The sequence below is a fragment of the Lepus europaeus genome, chromosome 1 (genome assembly GCF_033115175.1).
Source record: "Lepus europaeus isolate LE1 chromosome 1, mLepTim1.pri, whole genome shotgun sequence".
NCBI lineage: Eukaryota > Metazoa > Chordata > Mammalia > Lagomorpha > Leporidae > Lepus > Lepus europaeus.
In genome coordinates, this window is record NC_084827.1 from 101,549,429 (window position 1) to 101,568,605 (window position 19,177).

Here is a 19,177-nt window from a genome sequence, read left to right on the forward strand (position 1 = left end):
AGCCCTTATGCAGCTTCCAAGCACCAGTAACAAAGAACAGCGCCCCACATATGACTAAAAAGAATTCTAAGAAATTCCAGCATCATGAATTCAGAAAACTCAAGGTTGCATATTCAAAGATGTTATGGAAACCTTCAGCATTATAAAGATATTTCTCCAGAAATACCATGACTGATTTAGAAATAAATCTAAAGGAAGAGAATAAATTAGAAAAACACATAGAAAGGAACTGACAATAAAAGAAAGAAGAAGACTTATAAAAAATGAAAGAGTAATTACAATAGTGCAACAGGGTGCAAAGATTTAGACAATCACTCTACAGTAAAGCATCAATTGTGGCATCAATATCTTGAGCATAGCATATTATCAATGAACTTTAAGGTCAAACCATCATTTTAAATAAAATTTGTTGAAGTACTTGATGAAGATTTTACAAGCTGTAGGCAAAAATGGGCTATATTAATTCTAAAAACCACATTTTAGTTATTTTATAATCATAATTACAAAACAATTTTTAAAAATTGTTCTGTGGTAATCCAGTGACAAAAGGACACCCATTTTATCATTCCATAGATTAGACAAAACAAAATAAGTGAAAGTTTAGCTATGAAAATTTGCTAGGATATTTTTAAGTAAAGATTCTGTATTTTATTTTTTTATTTATAAAAATTATAAACCTAATCTTTAAAAAGTAAAATATCATTTAGTTTTATTGTTTATAAACATGAAATGGGAATGGCATTGTGGTGTAGTGGGTAAAGCCTGCAGCTGCAAGGCTGGTATCCTGTATGTGGGTGCTGGTTTGTGTCCCGGCTGCTCTACTTCTGATCCAGCTCCCTGCTAAGGGCCTGGGAAAGCAGTGAAAGATGTTCCAAGTGCTTGGGCCTATTACACCCATATTGGAGACCTGAAAGAAGCTCCTGGCTCCTGGCTTCAGCCTGGCCCAACCCTGGCTGATGTGGCCATTTGGAGAGTGAACTAGCAGATGGAAGACTGATTCTTTCTCTCTCTCTTGCTCTCTGTAACTCTGCCTTTCCAATCAAAAAATAAATTTTAAAAAAACATGAAATAATCTAAAAAATTAAAAAAAAAATTAAGGTTAAAGTGTTTCCTACTAATAAAGGAATGAGTTAATCCAGTTTAGATATTTAAGAAAAAACAACAGAAAATATTATAACAAACCTGTGTAAAAGGGCAAAGAATATTTGGGACATTCCTTAAAGATACCATGTACATAACTAATCAAAATTGAGAATATTTTTACCATAGGTCTTTTTAGTAACATAAACTTTGTTCACACTTAAAAGAAACTTGTCATATTCCAAGTTTTAAAAATTTTTCCCCTCAAGTAAATGACGTATATTAGTATACATCTGTGAACTGGGGTAATGGAGCTTGTGATGGTCATTTCAAATACTGGAAAACAAATTTAGGGCAAAGGGTCTATAGCACTGGTGTAGTCCTTACTAAGAAGGACTCCTTTGTATTTCTTCAAGATTCCTTATGGGCCTATTGTTTAAAAAGACTTTACCCTTGCTAGTTTATTAGTTAAAATGGCAAAACAAATTAAGACAATAAGGTTAAATTCTCAAAAAGAGTTTCTTTTTTTTTAATATATATATATTTACCCGGGGACACCCTCAGGTGTGCTCCCGAGGCTTCCCTCTGCTGCTAGCTAGCACCTGGGGTCGGTTGGCAGCGCCGCCTGGGCAGCCTCCTAGAGCCAGGAGCCTGGCAGGCTCCGCGGGCGACTGGCCTACCTCAAAAAGAGTTTCTAACAAGCATGGAATAATAAGTGCTACTTCAGTGCAAAATCCAGAAAAAAGCAAACAGATGAGATCTTTAAGAGCCATTGTTCAACAGGTTCCTGGAGGTCATGAGAATATTTTATTCAGCGATCAATAAAACATTATGATGCAACAAGTATAAAAGCAGAGTATTCTAAAATTGAGTGAATGAAGGGTATTCACCACATGTGTTGATTGTAGAGCTAAGTGAAGCAGCTCCAGTGGAAAGGCCGCCTTTTGAAACTGCTGAAGCCACAGAAGGTGTAGAAGATGAAGTTGGTGTCGTAGAGGAGGCTGTGGAGGATGGTAACCGTTCTCCAGACTCCATATCTACAAGAGGGGGAGAAAATGTGAATTCTCTGATTAGTGAGTGGAATTATTCACAAGAATTAAACATTTTTTTGAATTTATTTATTTGACAGAGAGAAAGGTCTTCCTTCTGTTGGTTCACTCCCCAAATGGCCGCCATGGCCGGTGCTATGCTGATCCGAAGCCAGGAGCCAGGTGCTTCTCCTGGTCTCCCATGCAGGTGCAGGGCCCAAGCACTTGGGCCATCCTCCACTGCCTTCCCGGGCCACAGCAGAGAGCTGGACTGCAAGAGGAGCAACCGGGACTAGAACCTGGCGCCTATATGGGATGCCGGCGCCACAGGCAGAGGATTAACCAAGTGAGTCATGGCGCCGGCCCAAGATTTAAACATTTTTAAGCCTTTTATATATATATATATATATATATATATATATATATATAGACAGGCAGAGTTAGACAGTGAGAGAGAGAGAGAGAGAAAGAGGTTTTCCTTTTTCTGTTGGTTCACCCCCCAAATGGCTGCCACGGCCGGCATGCTGTGCCAATCCGAAGCCAGGAAGGAGCCAGATGCCTCCTCTTGGCCTCCCGTGCGGGTGCAGGGTTCAAGCACTTGGGCCATCCTCCATTGCACTCCCAGGCCACAGCAGAGAGCTGGCCTGGAAGAGGAGCAACTGGGACAGAATCTGGCGCCCCAACCAGGACTAGAACCCGGGGTGCCGGCACTGCAGGCGGAGGATTAGCCTAGTGAGCCACGGCGCTGGCCGCCTTTTATATATTTTTTAAACAAACTTAGAAGTCCATGTTATTCAGAAAGGTAAAATATGGAGTATATACAAACAATAATTAATAATACTGCTATTGTTTGAATATGGGTTGTTCCCATGAAAATTCATGTTGAGGCTAAATTCCTCAGAGTGACAGTGTTAGTAAACGGGACCTTTAAGAGGTGATGAAGTTGTTAAGATTGATTTATGCCTTTCTTAAAGGCCTGGCTGTCTCCCAAGAGTGTGTGTTATAGGAGGCCATGTCCTGTGCTTTCCTTTTCTACTTTTCTACTTCCCAACCATGAGTTGATGAAGCTCATGGTCCTCATCAGATGCAGATGAACTTCCCTGCCTTCAGAACTATGAGCCAAATAAATCTCTTTTTTTTTTATAAATTATCCAGCCTCAAGTATTCTGTTTTATCAACAGAAAATAGACAAAGAAAAATACCAATTTATGAAATAAGTTTAATGTTAAGTATATTATATTCTCTTATCCTAAGATTGCAGAGTTTTCTTACATCCAAAAAATTAATTGTCAGATTTGAATATAGTAATTTCATACAAATGTGTGTTGTCACAACTTTAGGGAAATTAACATGTTATGTTCTTATTCCTCCCAAATCATCTCATCATCTACTCACTTGCAACGTAATTCCCATAGTATCTTAACAAACCAAAAAACTACATTTGAATGTATAGCAGCTTGTTTTATAAATCTACAGTGATATACATGCATGTCTTATTAGTACTAGAATTTCAGGATGGTGCTGTTGCACAGTGGTAAAGCCACTGCCTGTGGTACTGGCATCCCATGTGGGTGCCAGTTCTAGTCCAGTCTGTTCCACTTCTGAACCAACTCCCTGCCAATGTGCCTGGGAAATCAGTGGAAGATGGCCCAAGTGCTTGGGCCCCTGCAGCCATGTGGGAAACCTGGAAGAAGTTCCTGACTCCTGGGTTCGGATCGGCTCAGCTGCAGCCATTTCAGTCATTTGGGGAGTAAACCAGTGGATGGAAGATCTCTCCTCTGTCTCTCTCTGTCTGTTTCTCTATAACTCTGCCTTTCAAATAAATAAATCTTAAAAAAATAAACTAGAAGAATCTGACCTGGCAATCCCCAATACAGTGAGTACTTCCACCCCCCCTCAAAAAGGCATACACATTATGGGATGTTCTCTAAAGTCAAGTTTGAACTATAATTTCAAAATCACCTTAGTATCACCTATTTATAATGACCAAACCACTTCTAAGCATTTTTATTTGCTTAGCGAATAAAACTTGTAAGAGTTACAATGTTGACATTAAAAATCCAGAATAGGCTATTATGATTTTAATACTCTGTGGATGCACTGATGCCACAATTAAGCAAAGAAATCATGAAGTTTAAAAATGTTTTAAGGAGTACACAATCTATGGTGTACTGCTCATCTATAAGTGAATTTATAAGCCACAGGTAAAATGTCACCATTTAAAAAACCCTATCTATGGAAAGATTTCTATATTGACTTTTATAGCCAACTCATATAATGACTATATTTTCTATGAAAAAGTTGAATTGCATTTCAAAGTATTGACTAATTATAATAATGCAATATTAATGTTTAAATGTTTAAATGTTGCTTGAATCCATAAAGTATGTGGATAAATTTTTTCATAAGAGTAATACATATGGGGATGCTAACTTTGGATTGGCACAAAGTATCATCAGTAAGACCATTTCAATGAGTTTAACAATCATTTACAATTCAAAAACTTCTTTTCATATTCTGGAACTGCTATCAATCACTTCCATAAACTATGGTGCAGCTATAATAAGTATGTACATATTCTTATAAAATCTCTTGCCTGTATCAAATTTTCTCACAGGAAAGGTACAGTTACTACTGATGGCTGCAAGTGAAACCGAGTCCCTGGACAGTACTTTGAATGCAAATGCTAGATATCATCAGGCTCCAGTCTCCCAGCCTCCTTCCCTTACCTTAAAGTGCCCTTGCCCTGCCGTCTGAAGGCAAATCAACCACTGCTAACATCAATTCACTGAACTGAAGGAGTGGTGCAGCTGGCCCTACAAGGTTCTAGTCCCTGGACTCATGAGGTCATTTGTTTCTCTAGTAGGTAACACCTTCATTGTCGGTATTGCTTTGAGGGGTTTCATTTTGTGGAATTTCAGATAGGGAGAAGAAAATAACTATTACCTGCAGGGAGCCCCAGACTGAAGCCCATTATATAAATTCCCTGAAGAACACAGTCCTCCTGATCAAATGAAGGCAACAAGCACCACTGACCACTAGGAACTTGAACAGGAACCCAACATGCATCTCTCAGCCCCAGTGTCAGTCCATAAGAACCTTCTTCCTTAACCCTCAGGGAGCCCAGGAATTAGGCAATACCTGCCCAGCTGCTTGCTCTGTACTGCAAGAAACACCTCCTTGCTTCCACCAACGCAATGCCAGTGACTAGCTCACCACCTGATGGGTGAGCAGAACCAGTTTTAGGGGATCTGTAGCAACTCTTGCTACCAGTTTTAGAAGTTGTTCTGTGTCACACAGAACTAATGTTTAAAGGGCTGATTTTGGGTTAGCAACAATCACTAATGAACTCTGAGACATGTTACTGACTGATGGTAAGGTCCATGGCTAATAACCTTTCTCTATAAATTATTTTCATTGCCTCATTTCACTAAATCTATAAGTGTATATTATGTACCTAGAAAGACTTTATACAAAAAGGGTGTATTTTTCTTTATAGCTGATAACCTCATTATCCCAAAAATAAATGTATTATTTTTAAAGTAGTGGAAGTATTTTTTAAATTTGCCTTTGTGCTCCACAGCAAAAATAATTTGGTGGCAATAACAAGATAAGCACTTCAGCTGAGTACTTGGTGTACAAGACCTCAAAAAATAATAATTATTACCATTTTTATAGTTTAATATGCTTTGAAGTTAAGGCATTTTTTTGTTCATATAACTTTATTCAAAACTAAAATAAGGAAAATCTGGAAGGTGAAGTAATTAGTCTCATATACATACTGCTCACTGGAGATTATTTTCCTGAATAAGTAATCTGAAAGTATTTATTAAAAATTTCATCTATCTTTGTATATATATACATATTTATAAGCATATATTATTTATATATGTATATATAATATATATTTATATATATGTACACACACACTTGGATCTTGCAATTCTAGTTTTCAGAATCCACTGTGCAGAAATACAGTACCAGGAAGTAAGGAATTTCTTTGTTATAGCATCGTTGACAAATAAAAATAAAATTTTAACCTGTAATGAGAAAGAGTGGAACTAGAGCTAGCAGTTTCAGTTGGGGACCTTTTTAGTTTCTGGAAAAGTAAATTTTCTATTTCTGGGTTCTTTTTGTTCACGTAAGTGAGAAAAGACTTTTAAAAAACACATGTGTATGCATGCAGCCATTTTACTTAGAAGTCCTATTACATGCATTATTATTCATTTATTATTTTATTTCAATTATGTTGATCCTAGATACATGTTGTTAGCCAGTATGATCTCCTAGGTAGGTGAATATTCTCCTTGTATGCAAAGTACTGTTCTTTTCTAAACTGGCCCTAAGTTGTTGAGGTTTTTTCTTCATATTTTATTTGAGTTTCCTACTTCTAGTAAGCCAAAATATAGCCAACTTTTCCATGTTCATCATACACTTACTCTTTTTTATATCTTATAAAAATTTAATAAATCTAACCTATTCTAACCTTTGCTATTCCAGAAAGAAAATTGTTTGGGTTGCTATTGTGGCACAACTGGTAAAGCTGCTGCTTGCCACGCCAGCACTGGTAACACATACTAGAGAGTGCTGATTTGAGTACTGGCTGCTCTGCTTCTGAACTCAGCTTCCTGCTAATGTAACTGGGAACAATCAAGAGATGACTCAAGTAAATAGGCCCTGCACCAACATGGAAGATCAGGATAGAGTACCTGTATCCTGGCTTTTGCCTGGCACATCCCTGACTGTAGCAGCCATTTGAGGAGTGGACCAGCAGATGGAAAATGTCTCTCCCTCTCTCTAATATCCTACTTTTCGATTTAATAAAATATAAATAAACTTTTGAAAATAGCCTTATGCTTGAATTAATAAGGATTAGCTTTTCAAATGTCCTTTTTAAATTAAATACTACTGTTGCCAGATTTTATTTATTATCATCTGCTGAAGTACACGTGTAGCTCTGAAAGAAAACCTGGCCATCAACATGAAAGTTAAAAGGTAAGGCAATCTCTCTTGTGAACAATCCACAAAGCAATCCACAGGATGGTAAGAGAAGCATGTCAAAGTCTGAGGAGACACAAAGTCTTTGCGTAGTCTCAAAGTAGCTCCTCCAAAATATTTATTACATAAAAACTGGGGGAGGGAGGTTGGCATTGTGGTACAGCATGTTAAGCCACCCACAATACAGGAATCCCCTACGGGCACAAGTTCAAGTTCTGGCTGTTCCACTTCTGATCCAGATCCCTGCTAATGCACCTGGGAATGCAGCAGAATATGGCCCAAGTTCTTGGGCCTCTGCCATCCATGTGGGACACCCAGATGAAACTCCTGGCTTTGGCCTGGCCCAACCTCAGCCTTTGTGGGCATTTGGGGAGTGAACCAGCAGATGGAAGAGCTCTCTCTTTCTGTCTCTCTGTAATTCTACCTTTTAAATAAATAAATAAATAAATCTTGAAATAAAAAAAATTTAAAAAATAAAAATAGGGAAGAATAACTCCATAGTGGACAAAGTACATTGCCTGTAAGGTAGCAGGTATTCTTTGATGCCCCAAGAAGGGCACAGAACTTCTGTGGAATTCTTCCTAATAATAAATGATCTTAGTTGAACCATGATTTCATATAAATCCGAATTAATGTCAAACTCATGAGTGAAAAGGAATGACCGAGGAACTGCCATAGGGTGAAGGCCAAGGAGACACAACTAAGTGTGATGTGACATGGGATCCTATGTTGGTTCTGGAAAAAAAAGTCATTAAAGAAAAAAACTGACAAAATAAATTTAAGGTCAGTAGTTCTGCTAATTGTATCATTGCGGATTTCCTGGTAACTATAATTTCAATAAAGGTACTATGGTTATATAAATTATTAACATTAGGAGAAAAAATATTTAACTCCGTATTTTCCATCTTTGTCTACAATTACTTCAAAAAAGTAAAAAAAAAAAAAAATCACAGCGTATGCCAATAGCAATTCTCTCTCTCTCTCTCTCTCTCTCTATATATATATATATATATATATGCACATATGCATTGTGGCCAACAAGTGGAAATTGAAGCACGGAAGGAATGCAGATAAATTTATATTGATTGTGTCAGTGAGGTATGTGATAATTGTGACTCTGGAAACTATGCAATTTCTCTGACTTTTCAGTTTCTTCATGAGAAATCTAAAGATATAATTGGGAAGATTAAATGAAATAAACTATGTAAGGTGCTGAGTACCTATCATTCAATAATTGTTAGTTTTTAAACTTTATTTATCCCTTTGCATTTTATTTGGAAGGCAGAGAGAAAGAGACAGACAGAAATCTTCAATCTGCTGCATCTCTCCCCAGATGCCCACGACAGCCAGGGCTGGGCCAGTCTGAAGCCAGGTTCTCAAACTCAATCTAGGTCTCCATCATGACTGGTAGGAACGCAAGTCCTTGAGCCATCACCTGCTGCCTCCCAGGGTGCACAGTAGCAGGAAGCTGGAATTGGAAGTGGAGTCAGTACTCAACTCCAGGAAGCAGCATTTTAACCACTATTTCAACACTCACCCCAGTAACTGTTCTCAACAAACATCTTTGTGTGTATTATCTAGTGTAGAGGAGGCAGCAAAAAAACAAAACAAAGAAAAAAAAAAGTATTTCTAGAGTTTTTGTGTTAAAATGAGTATTTCAGAGTTATAATTATATGTTGTTGTTTTTTTTGTTTGTTTGTTTTGTTTTTTGTTTTTGACAGGCAGAGTGGACAGTGAGAGACAGAGAGACAGAGAGAAAGGTCTTCCTTTACCGTTGGTTCACCCTCCAATGGCTGCCGCACTGCACTGATCTGAAGCCAGGAACCAGGTGCTTCTCCTGGTCTCCCATGCGAGTGCAGGGCCCAAGGACTTGGGCCATCCTCCACTGCCTTCCTGGGCCACAGCAGAGAGCTGGCCTGGAAGAGGGGCAACCGGGACAGAACCGGCGCCCCGACTGGGACTGGAACCTGGTGTGCCGGCGCCGCAGGCGGAGGATTAGCCTATTAAGCCACGGTGCCAGCCTATAATTATATGTTATATACAGATATCCTTGCCATGGCACTGTATTTTTATTCAGTTAGGTATAGTGCTAGGATCTAATATAGAAGCTGGTACTGTAGCTTAGTAGGTGAAACCTCCTTCTGCGGCGCCAACATCCCAGCTCCTCCATTTCCAATCCCGCTCTCTGCTAAATGGCCTCAGAAAGCAGCAAAAGATGGCCCAAGTGCTTGGGCCCTTGCACCCACGTGAGAGACCCAGAAGAAACTCCTGGCTCCTGGCTCTGGGTCAGCCCAGCTCTGGCCACTACAGCCATTTGGGGACTGGACCAGTGGATGGAAGACCTCTCTCTCTAGCTCTCCCTCTCTCTGTAACTCTGCCTCTCAAATAAATAAACAAATCGAAAGGAAGGAAGGAAGGAAGGAAGGAAAAGAAAGAAAGGAAAGAGGGAGGGAGGGAGGGAGGGAGGAAAAGAAGGAGAGAGAGGGAAAGAAAGAAAGAGAAAGAAAGGAATTAAAGAAAAAAGAAAAGAAAAAGAGAGAAAGAACCTAATACAAATACCTTTTAATTGTATAGGTATCAACAAGGTGTGTTATCTTTTTTTTATAAAAGATTTATTTATTTATTGGAAAGGCAGAATTAGAAAGAAAGAAGCAGAAAGAGACACAGAGAGAGAGACAGAGAAAGATACAAATTAATCTTCCATTCACTGCTTCACTCCCCAGATGGCTGCAATAGCCAGGGTGGGGCCGGGGCAAAGTCAGAAACCATGAGCTTCTCCCACCAGGAGGTAGGTCTCCCACGTGAGTACAGGGCCCAAACACTTGTGCCATCTTCCACTGCTTTCCCAGGCACATTAGGGCACCTGATGGGAAATCGAGCAGCTAGGACTAAAATTGGCACCCATATGGGATGCTGGCATTGCATAACCACAATGCCAGCTCCAAGGTGTGTTATCTTAAAACTTTCCAAATAAACTGTAAGTATAGAGAAAAATTAGTGCCTTACTTTTAATTTGACAAAATGTAATTTTGTACCCATATAGACTCCCCTCCCATAGAAGAATATCTAGCAGGTATATCTTTTAACTTAAGACCATTCGTGAGATTACAGCCTTTAATGTATAACTTCAGAAGTATTTTTTAAAGTTTATTCACTTATTTGAAAGACAGAGTGATATGGAGAGACACAGAGCAAGAGATCTCCGATTCACTGGGTAATTTCCCAAAAGCCCACAACAGACTGAGACAGGCCAGGTTGAAGCCAGGAGCCAGAAACTCCATCTGGTTCTCCCATGTGGGTGAAAAGGACCCAAGTATTGAAGCCATCACCTGCTGCCTGCCAGGAGCTGAACTGGAAACAGAGGCAGGACTGAATCCCGAGCACTTGGATACGGGATGCAGGTGTCTCAAGCAGTGGCTCTGTCCACTGTACCAGAACCCTTGTCCCCATAATTATTTCTTTAGAAAGCTAATCAGTTAGGATAAATGGACTATCATTGAAAATAAACACTATTGGGAAAAACAAACTTGTCATGAACAGTGAAAGAAAATGTGCAGAATAAAAGAGATTGCAAATGATTTGATTCTTTATAGATTCTTCCCATGATCTAAAGCGGTGGTTTTCAACCAGGGAGAACTTTAAGACACCTTCCTACTTTTTCTACCAACGAATATTTGGGACACATTTTTGATTGTCACAACTGAGAGGGCACAAATTGAGTGGGTAAAGGTCAGGGATGTTGCTGAAAATGCTACAGAATATAGGAGAGCTCCCCAAAGAATTATCCAACCCACCATGTTAGTAGTGCTAAGGATGAGAAACCCTGACCTAAAGTATCAAAAACTGCACTATTTAGAATTCATCTAGATGGAACTTTTTTTTTTTTTTTTTTTTTTTTTTTTTTTGGACAGGCAGAGTGGACAGTGAGAGAGAGAGAGACAGAGAGAAAGGTCTTCCTTTTTGCCGTTGGTTCACCCTCCAATGGCTGCTGCGGCCAGCGCATCACGCTGATCCGAAGGCAGGAGCCAGGCAGGTGCTTACCCTGGTCTCCCATGGGGTGCAGGGCCCAAGGACTTGGGCCATCCTCCACTGCCTTCCTGGGCCATAGCAGAGAGCTGGCTTGGAAGAGGGGCAACCGGGATAGAATCCTAGAATCCGGTGCCCCGACCGGGACTAGAACCCGGTGTGCCGGCGCCGCAAGGCGGAGGATTAGCCTGTTGAGCCATGGTGCTGGCTTGGAACTTTCTTTTAAGTAGCAATTTTACATAACTACAATAGTTCGATGATTCAAGCCAATTCAGATGACCCAGGCCCACTCTAATAAATGATAAAATTATATTCAACATGTCTTTTGTGTTATCACACCTCTAAAAGTCTCTAGATTTCACATTTTTTCCAAATTGCTTAAAACCACTAATGTAATACACAATGAATGAACATCATAATGCTCACTTATACTGGGCAAAAAACTTGCTATATTTACTAAAATAATATTTATCTATAACAATTCTAAAAACAAAAATCAGAACTTATGAAAATGAAGAACACAATTTCTTTCCTGCATGATGATTTCTTTGTACTACAAAAAAATTCAGTGATCAGTTGTTAATGATAATACTGTTCAAATTCATGTATATCAAATATTCCTTTCTTGTGTAATCATAGTTTATGAATACTGACAGCTGGCAGGTGTAAACCTGAACAGGTGCAAATAGAGAGGGCATGGCATGTTAACTAAGAAAAGTAAACATGATCAGCTCCCTGTCTTCCAGTTGCGCTAATGTTTTAGTTTTTAAAGTACAGCTGTAGAATAGATCCAGATACTTCAATTAAGAAATTACATAAAAGAATAGACTTAGATATTACTTTCTGTGGAAGTTTAAAGCACTGAGTCCCTTCTCCTTATAAAGTAACTTCAATTGAAATATCCTAAATAGGAAGAGTAGATAGTAACTATCTTTCTTCTTTAGGTTGGATAAAACAGTTCTAACAAAGGTTGTGTATAACTATTTATTTATATAACTTCCAGGTTGCTAAATATTTGAATATACAATAATTCAAGATACAAAGGAGCAAAACAAAAACAAATTTTCTGTTAAGGGGTCTTGGGAAATAGATGAGGCAGAAAAACCTTATGAGCAGAGAAAATCATTCTCTGAATATAACATGTTAGCAGGAAAAGAATTGTATCTATATACTCTTTATTTACCATTATTTTCAGAAAGTTATTTCAAGAAATGAAGTATAGTATATTATGGCTTAAGACACAAATATATGAAGTGGACTGATATCCTTTGTCATGGGGCACATGTAACCACCACTGTAAACATTCAATTAATTACACCCTCCAACAAAGCTGTCTGGCTATCAGATACTCTATGCTCTAAAAAGTGATCTGGAGCAAGTCTCAGACTCCCCTACTCACTAGTTCTAGTTTCCTTACCAGTAAAATGATGGGACTGAATGAAACTAAATCCAAGTCCCTAACAGAGCTTTATGAACTTAGTGGTTAAAAAACAACCTCCGCAACAAGAAACAAACACAGCAACACACATATATACTCACAAATTCATACTGCATTAACACATTTAATAGTTTGACTCTATTTTCTTACATATCCTTCCTGTCATTGGCTCGATTCTGTATCTAAATGTGTGTCATGGCCGGTGCCATGGCTTAACAGGCTAATCCTCCACCTTGCGGCGCCGGCACACCGGGTTCTAGTCCTGGTTGGGCGCCGGATTCTATCCCGGTTGCCCCTCTTCCAGGCCAGCTCTCTGCTGTGGCCTGGGAAGGCAGTGGAGGATGGCCCAGGTCCTTGGGTCCTGCACCCCATGGGAGACCAGGAGAAGCACCTGGCTCCTGGCTTCGGATCGGCGAGATGCACCGGCCGCAGCGGCCATTGGAGGGTGAACCAATGGCAAAAAGGAAGACCTTTCTCTCTGTCTCTCTCTGTTTCACTATCTACTCTGCCTGTTAAATAAATAAATAAATAAATGTGTGTCATGCTAAATTATAGATTTCTGCTAAATTTTTTAAAGATTTACTCATCTTAGTTATACCTCAAGAGACCTGATGATGAGAAAACTATCCCAGAGTAAAGCATGGTTTTCATCCTGCTCAGTAAACAATCTATTCAGGGAGCTTCCATTGCCATGAGAGATCTGTGGGGGCAGAGGTTATCCTATGACATGTGGAAAACACATACAAGAATATAAAGGGAAGATGTGAGCAAGATTTACCACCTATGAATTCAATATTGACTAGACTCAGACATTTCTAACAAGGATACAAAGGTTATAAAGACCAAAAAAGAAAGTCAATGTGGGATTAACTGATTCTTTCATCTACAAATGCAAGGAACTCCAAAGAACAGGGAAAGGAGCTGAAGTTTGCTTAACTAAGAAAAACAATTAAAACTGAATCTGGAAAACAACTGAGGCCAACACAAAAGAGGCTGAACAACAACAACAACAACAAAACAAAATAAAAAACCAATGAATCAAACAGAAACTACAGTACTCTGTAAAATACACATGCATATCAGAAGCCCAGGAAACAAAGATCCTAACCACTAAGTGTCTTGGGCACCAAAATAAAAACTCCCTTTAATGTGGAGGAAGAACTTATACAATAGGGAAAACAACATATTTCTTTTGTAAGTATATATGTATGTATATGTACACACACACAAACACACACATATGTATATAAATTTATTTGATAAGCAGAGAGATGGGAGAAAAAAGAGGGAAGGAGAGAAGGAAGGATGGAGAGAGACAGGGATGGGGCCAGAAAGAGGGAGAGAGGGAGGGGGAGAGGGAGGGAGGGGGAGAGGAGGAGGGAGGTAGGGAGGGAGGGAGGGAGAGAGAGAGAGAGAGAGAGAGAGAGAGAGAGAGAGAGAGAGAAATCATCCTCTTCCGGTGATTCATTTCCCAAATGCCCTCAATGGCTTGGGCTGGGCAAAACTGAAACCATAAGCTGCTACTCAATCCAGGTCTGCCTTGTGGGTGGTAGCAACCCAACCACTTGAGCCACCATCACTGGCTCCCTACCAGGACGTACAACAGCAGGAAGCTGGAACTGACAGCAGAGCCAGGACTTGAACCCAGGCACTTAGAGGTGCTATGCAGAAGTCTCAAGATGTCTTCACCATTAGGCCAAACACCTGCCACATGATATATTTCTTAAAGAACAAAGTGAGGCTGAGATGTAGTAAATACCATGCAAAGAAAGAAAACCACTTTGTTCTGATCATGCTAATATTATATTTGTCTTTCTAATGTTGCCACTTTCCTCCTCAAATGTTTTCAAAAGAATTTATCTTGGACATACATTCACACATATTCTTAAAGATACATTTCAGGCTGGCGCCGTGGCTCAACAGGCTAATCCTCCGCCTTGTGGCGTCGGCACACCTGGGTTCTAGTCCCAGTTGGGGTGCCGGATTCTATCCCGGTTGCCCCTCTTCCAGGCCAGCTCTCTGCTGTGGCCCGGGCGTGCAGTGGAGGATGGCCCAAGTCCTTGGGTCCTGCACCCCATGGGAGACCAGGAGAAGCACCTGGCTCCTGCCATCGGATCGGCGCGATGTGCTGGCCACGGCGGCCATTGTAGGGTGAACCAATGGCAAAAAGGAAGACCTTTCTCTCTCTCTCTCACTGTCCACTCTGCCTGTCAAAAAAAAAAAAAAATTTCAAGGATACTTATTAAAACAGTAATTGCAAAAAACTTTTAAAAATGTACATTTCTATCAACAAAGAATCATTAAATTAGATTTTTAAATCTTTATATTGCCGGCGCCGCGGCTCAGTAGGCTAATCCTCCGCCTTGCAGCGCCGGCACACCAGGTTCTAGTCCCAGTCGGGGCACCGATCCTGTCCCGGTTGCCCCTCTTCCAGGCCAGCTCTCTGCTGTGGCCAGGGAGTGCAGTGGAGGATGGCCCAAGTCCTTGAGCCCTGCACCCCATGGGAGACCAGGAGAAGCACCTGGCTCCTGCCATCGGATCAGCGCAGTGTGCCGGCCGCAGCATGCCTACCGCAGCGGCCATTGGAGGGTGAACCAATGGCAATAAGGAAGACCTTTCTCTCTGTCTCTCTCTCACTGTCCACTCTGCCTGTCAAAAATTTAAAAAAAAAAAAAAAACTTTATATTACCATGCAGCTATTTAACAAGAACGAGGTAGATGCATCTGAGCAAAGGTTCAAAATGAATGAGCAAGGTAGGAAGAATATACACAGTGAGCTCTAATTTGTGATAAAGACAAAAAAGGAGGGGATACATTCTTATGTCTGTATGTGCATAAAATATTTCTAGGTGGGGTGGGTGTTGTGGCATAGCAGGTGAAGCCACCACCTGTGATGCTGGCATTCCAAATGGTCACCAGGTCGAGACCCAGCTGCTCTATTTCTGACTCAGCTCTCTGCTAATAGCCTGGGAAAACAGCTGAAGAAGGCCCAAGTGCTTGGGACCCTGCACCTACATAAGAGACCCAGAAGAAGCTCCTGGCTCCTGGCTTTGGCCTGGCACACACCACATTGCTGCCATTTGGGGAGTGAACTAGTGGATGGAAGACCTCTCTCTCCTTCTCTCTCTCTAACTCTGCCTCTCAAATAAATAAAAAATAAATCTTTTTTTAAAAAAGAGTATTTCTAGAAGAAATCCATACAAGGAACCAGTAACTGAATATAATTCTAGGCAAAGGGACTGGGGAATTAAGATCCTGGGATGGGAGAATTCTTTTTCACTGGGTATCTTTTGGTATCACCTGGGCATTTTACACTATGCTCGCCCTAATGATAATTAAATCAATAAAAGAAAAAGGTTTGTAAATGCCTGTTACTGCTTGAAATTACCTTTCAGAATGCTCCAAAGAGTTTCAGGGTACTTGTAAGTACCTGGGAATAGATGCTCTGGCTCTGGCCCCCATGCTACCTGCTTCCATCAAAGGTCTTCTTTAACGTGTTTTGTTTATTGAGATTCAATGTATGATATTGTTTGAAGAAAGAGCCCCACTACTATAAAATAAGCTTGCACAGCATTGGGCTAATGGATATCTGTCTTGTTCCAGCTCATAATAACATGGCCATCTGTCCAAATCTATTTACTGTGACTTCAACATCTGAGTCCTCAGCTTCAAGGAGGCACTTTCATTGTTCCCTGGTCTAATTTCAAACCACTGTATAATGTATCTTTGAATTACATCTTATTCCCTCATGGAGGACATCTTCCTAATGCTGCATCCCAAATACCCAGACTGAGACTAGTTGAGTCAATGACCTATGTGGGGAGGTTGTAAGTGATGCATCTCATTATCTGTGTACTATTCCTTTTCAATCTCCCTGTGATGCTCAGTTCTCTCTATTCTTTGTTTCTTTAAAGAAGGAGAGCAAAAGAATAAGAATGAGATAACTGTAGAATAAGCACTGACATTAATTATGAGGAATCTACTAGTGGGGGTGGTGGCTAACCAAGTAACAAACTTCAAACACTGTAGAAAGACAATTTTCTGCCTCTTAAAATCTAAAAGCTAATGGCACATATCCATCCTTTCCTTCCTTCCTGCTAAAATGGAGGAGGTATATTCCTTCATTCCCTCAATTTATCTTTTCAAAGCTTGTAAGGGATCTTTTCCATTGGTCGTTGTTTTGTTTTCTGCATCTCTACTCTACTGGATCCTTTTGGTCATCCCTAATCTTGAGAGACAACAACAACAAAATTCCTTTTTTGATTACTCATTCCAATTTAGCTGTCTCATTTCAATTAAGATTCTTAAAACTAATTATATAGAGAGTTTCTACTTTTCTACCATCCTTTCACAATTTCATTCACTCAAGTCTGGCTCTCTAAATTTAATTCCCTAACATGTCACCATGTGACTTCAGTGCTGGGATCCCACTGCCATAATGAGGCACAAAAATTAAGCAAAATCATATTGAATGAGTCTCCAGTCCTGTATGAAAAGAACACAGAATTCAACCAGGAGATAAATAGCATTGTTATAACTTGACAACAATTTGATCAGGAGAGTACAAAATCAGCAGCAATTCAATTGGGAGATTACAAGCACAAATCAGAAAATTTTATGTAACTGTATCTTTAATCTTGGAACTAAACCACAAAACTAACCCCATATGTCAATGTGTGAATCCCCTATAGGAGGATGTATTAGCAGGAGTATGTTTACTCTCCTGACCCACCACATTCAATCCATCACCAGTTTGTCTCAATTTCACTTACATCATAAATCTTAAATTGATCCACTGTCTCCATCTCCATAGCCACCACCCTGATCTATTTCTTTCACAGTTTTCTCAAGAGCAAGGGTTCAGCAAACAATGTGCTATAGCCAGGGTGCCTATTTTTGTAAATCAAGTGTTACTGGCTACTGCTGTGATCATTTTTGTACAATGGCAGAGTTGAGCAATTGTTGCAGAAACCATAAGATCCACAGAGCCTAAAATATCAACTCACGCTTAAGAATAAGTTTGGGCTGGTGCTGTGGCTCACTTGGCTAATCCTTCTCCTATGGCACTGGCACCCCGGGTTCTAGTCCCGGTTGAGGCACCGGGTACTAGTCTCGGTTGCTTCTCTTCCAGTCCAGCTATCTGCTGTGGCCTGGGAGGGCAGAGGAGGATAGCCCAGGTGCTTGGGTCCCTGCACCCGCATGGGAGACTGGGAGGAAGTACCCAGCTCCTGGCTTCGGATCGGCTCAGCACTGGCCGTAGCGGCCATTGGGGGAGTGAACTAACGGGAGGAAGACCTTTCTCTCTATCTCTCACTGTCTATATCTCTATCTGCCCCAAAAAAAGTATCACTATGCATTTTCATTTCATTAACTTAATTATATTAAGCAAACTCCAACTGTAAATATGAGTATTAATAATACTTTTCACAAATGAGGAAACACAGACCTAGAAAGACTAAGTAACTTGCCATACCCAAATGGTGTTAAGTATCAGAGACAGAAGTTTGACCTAACTCCACCTCTTTAAAAAATCATTTTGATATGAGGTGGATGTTTGACCTAGTGGTTAGGATACTGGCTGACACACCTGTGTCCCATGTCAGTGTCCAGGTCCAATTCTGTACTCTGGTTCTTGAATCTAGCTTCCCATAAACACATACCGTGGGAGGCAGTGGTGATTACTCAAAGTAATTGGATTCCTGCCAGTAATGTGGGAGACCTGGATTGTGTTTCCAGTTCCCAGGTTTAACATGTCCCAGCCCTGGCCACTGTGATCATTTGGGGAGTAATGCAATTGGGGGTGCTCTCTGGCTCTCTCGCCTCAAATTTGTTTAAAAAGTCATTTTAAGCCGGCGCCGAGGCTCACTAGGCTAATCCTCCACCTTGCGGCACAGGCACACTGGGTTCTAGTCCCGGTCGGGGCACCGATCCTGTCCCGGTTGCCCCTCTTCCAGGCCAGCTCTCTGCTGTGGCCCGGGAGTGCAGTGGAGGATGGCCCAAGTCCTTGGGCCCTGCACCCCATGGGAGACCAGGAGAAGCACCTGGCTCCTGCCATCGGATCGGCGCAGTGCGCCGGCCGCAGCGCACCTACTGCGGCGGCCATTGGAGGGTGAACCAAAGGCAAAGGGAGACCTTTCTCTCTATCTCTCTCTCACTGTCCACTCTGCCTGTCAAAAAAAAAAAAAGTCATTTTATTATAACCTGTGTTAGGATAATATTAGGACATAAAGTTCTGGACACTATGATTTTAAAAATTTTAAGAAGTAAAAGGAAGAAGCAGATCTCAGGCACTGTGAACAATTAAATTGTGATACAAAGTAAGTTTTAATAAAAAATATAAGAAAAAATGAAGAAAAAGATGAGTGTCTTCTTGATAAAAACAAAAAGACTAAATAAAAACTGTTTAGACTTAGGGACTTTTGGCTGTGTTTCCAACTCAACACCCTGCTAATGTGTCTGGGAAGGCAGTGGAAGATGGCCCAATTACTTAGGCTCCTGCCACTGATGTGGGAGACCCAGATAGTGTTCCAGGAGCCTAGCTTCAGTCTATCCCAACCCTAGCCACTGTGTCCATTTGGGGAATGAACTAGCAGATAGAAGATCTCTC

At 40.5% G+C, this 19,177-nt stretch overlaps 1 protein-coding gene across 20 annotated transcripts in view; it reads right to left on the bottom strand.

Annotated features, from left to right (window-relative positions):
* BAZ2B (bromodomain adjacent to zinc finger domain 2B) overlaps positions 1-19,177 on the bottom strand; it is a 449,666-nt gene that overhangs the window by 148,219 nt on the left and 282,270 nt on the right. For all 20 annotated transcript variants that reach the window (XM_062187182.1, XM_062187176.1, XM_062187160.1 and 17 more), the window contains one exon: positions 1,971-2,117. In XM_062187182.1, coding sequence (XP_062043166.1) covers positions 1,971-2,115 — 145 coding nt within the window. In that variant the 5' untranslated portion in view covers positions 2,116-2,117. The remainder of the gene's footprint in view (positions 1-1,970; positions 2,118-19,177) is intronic.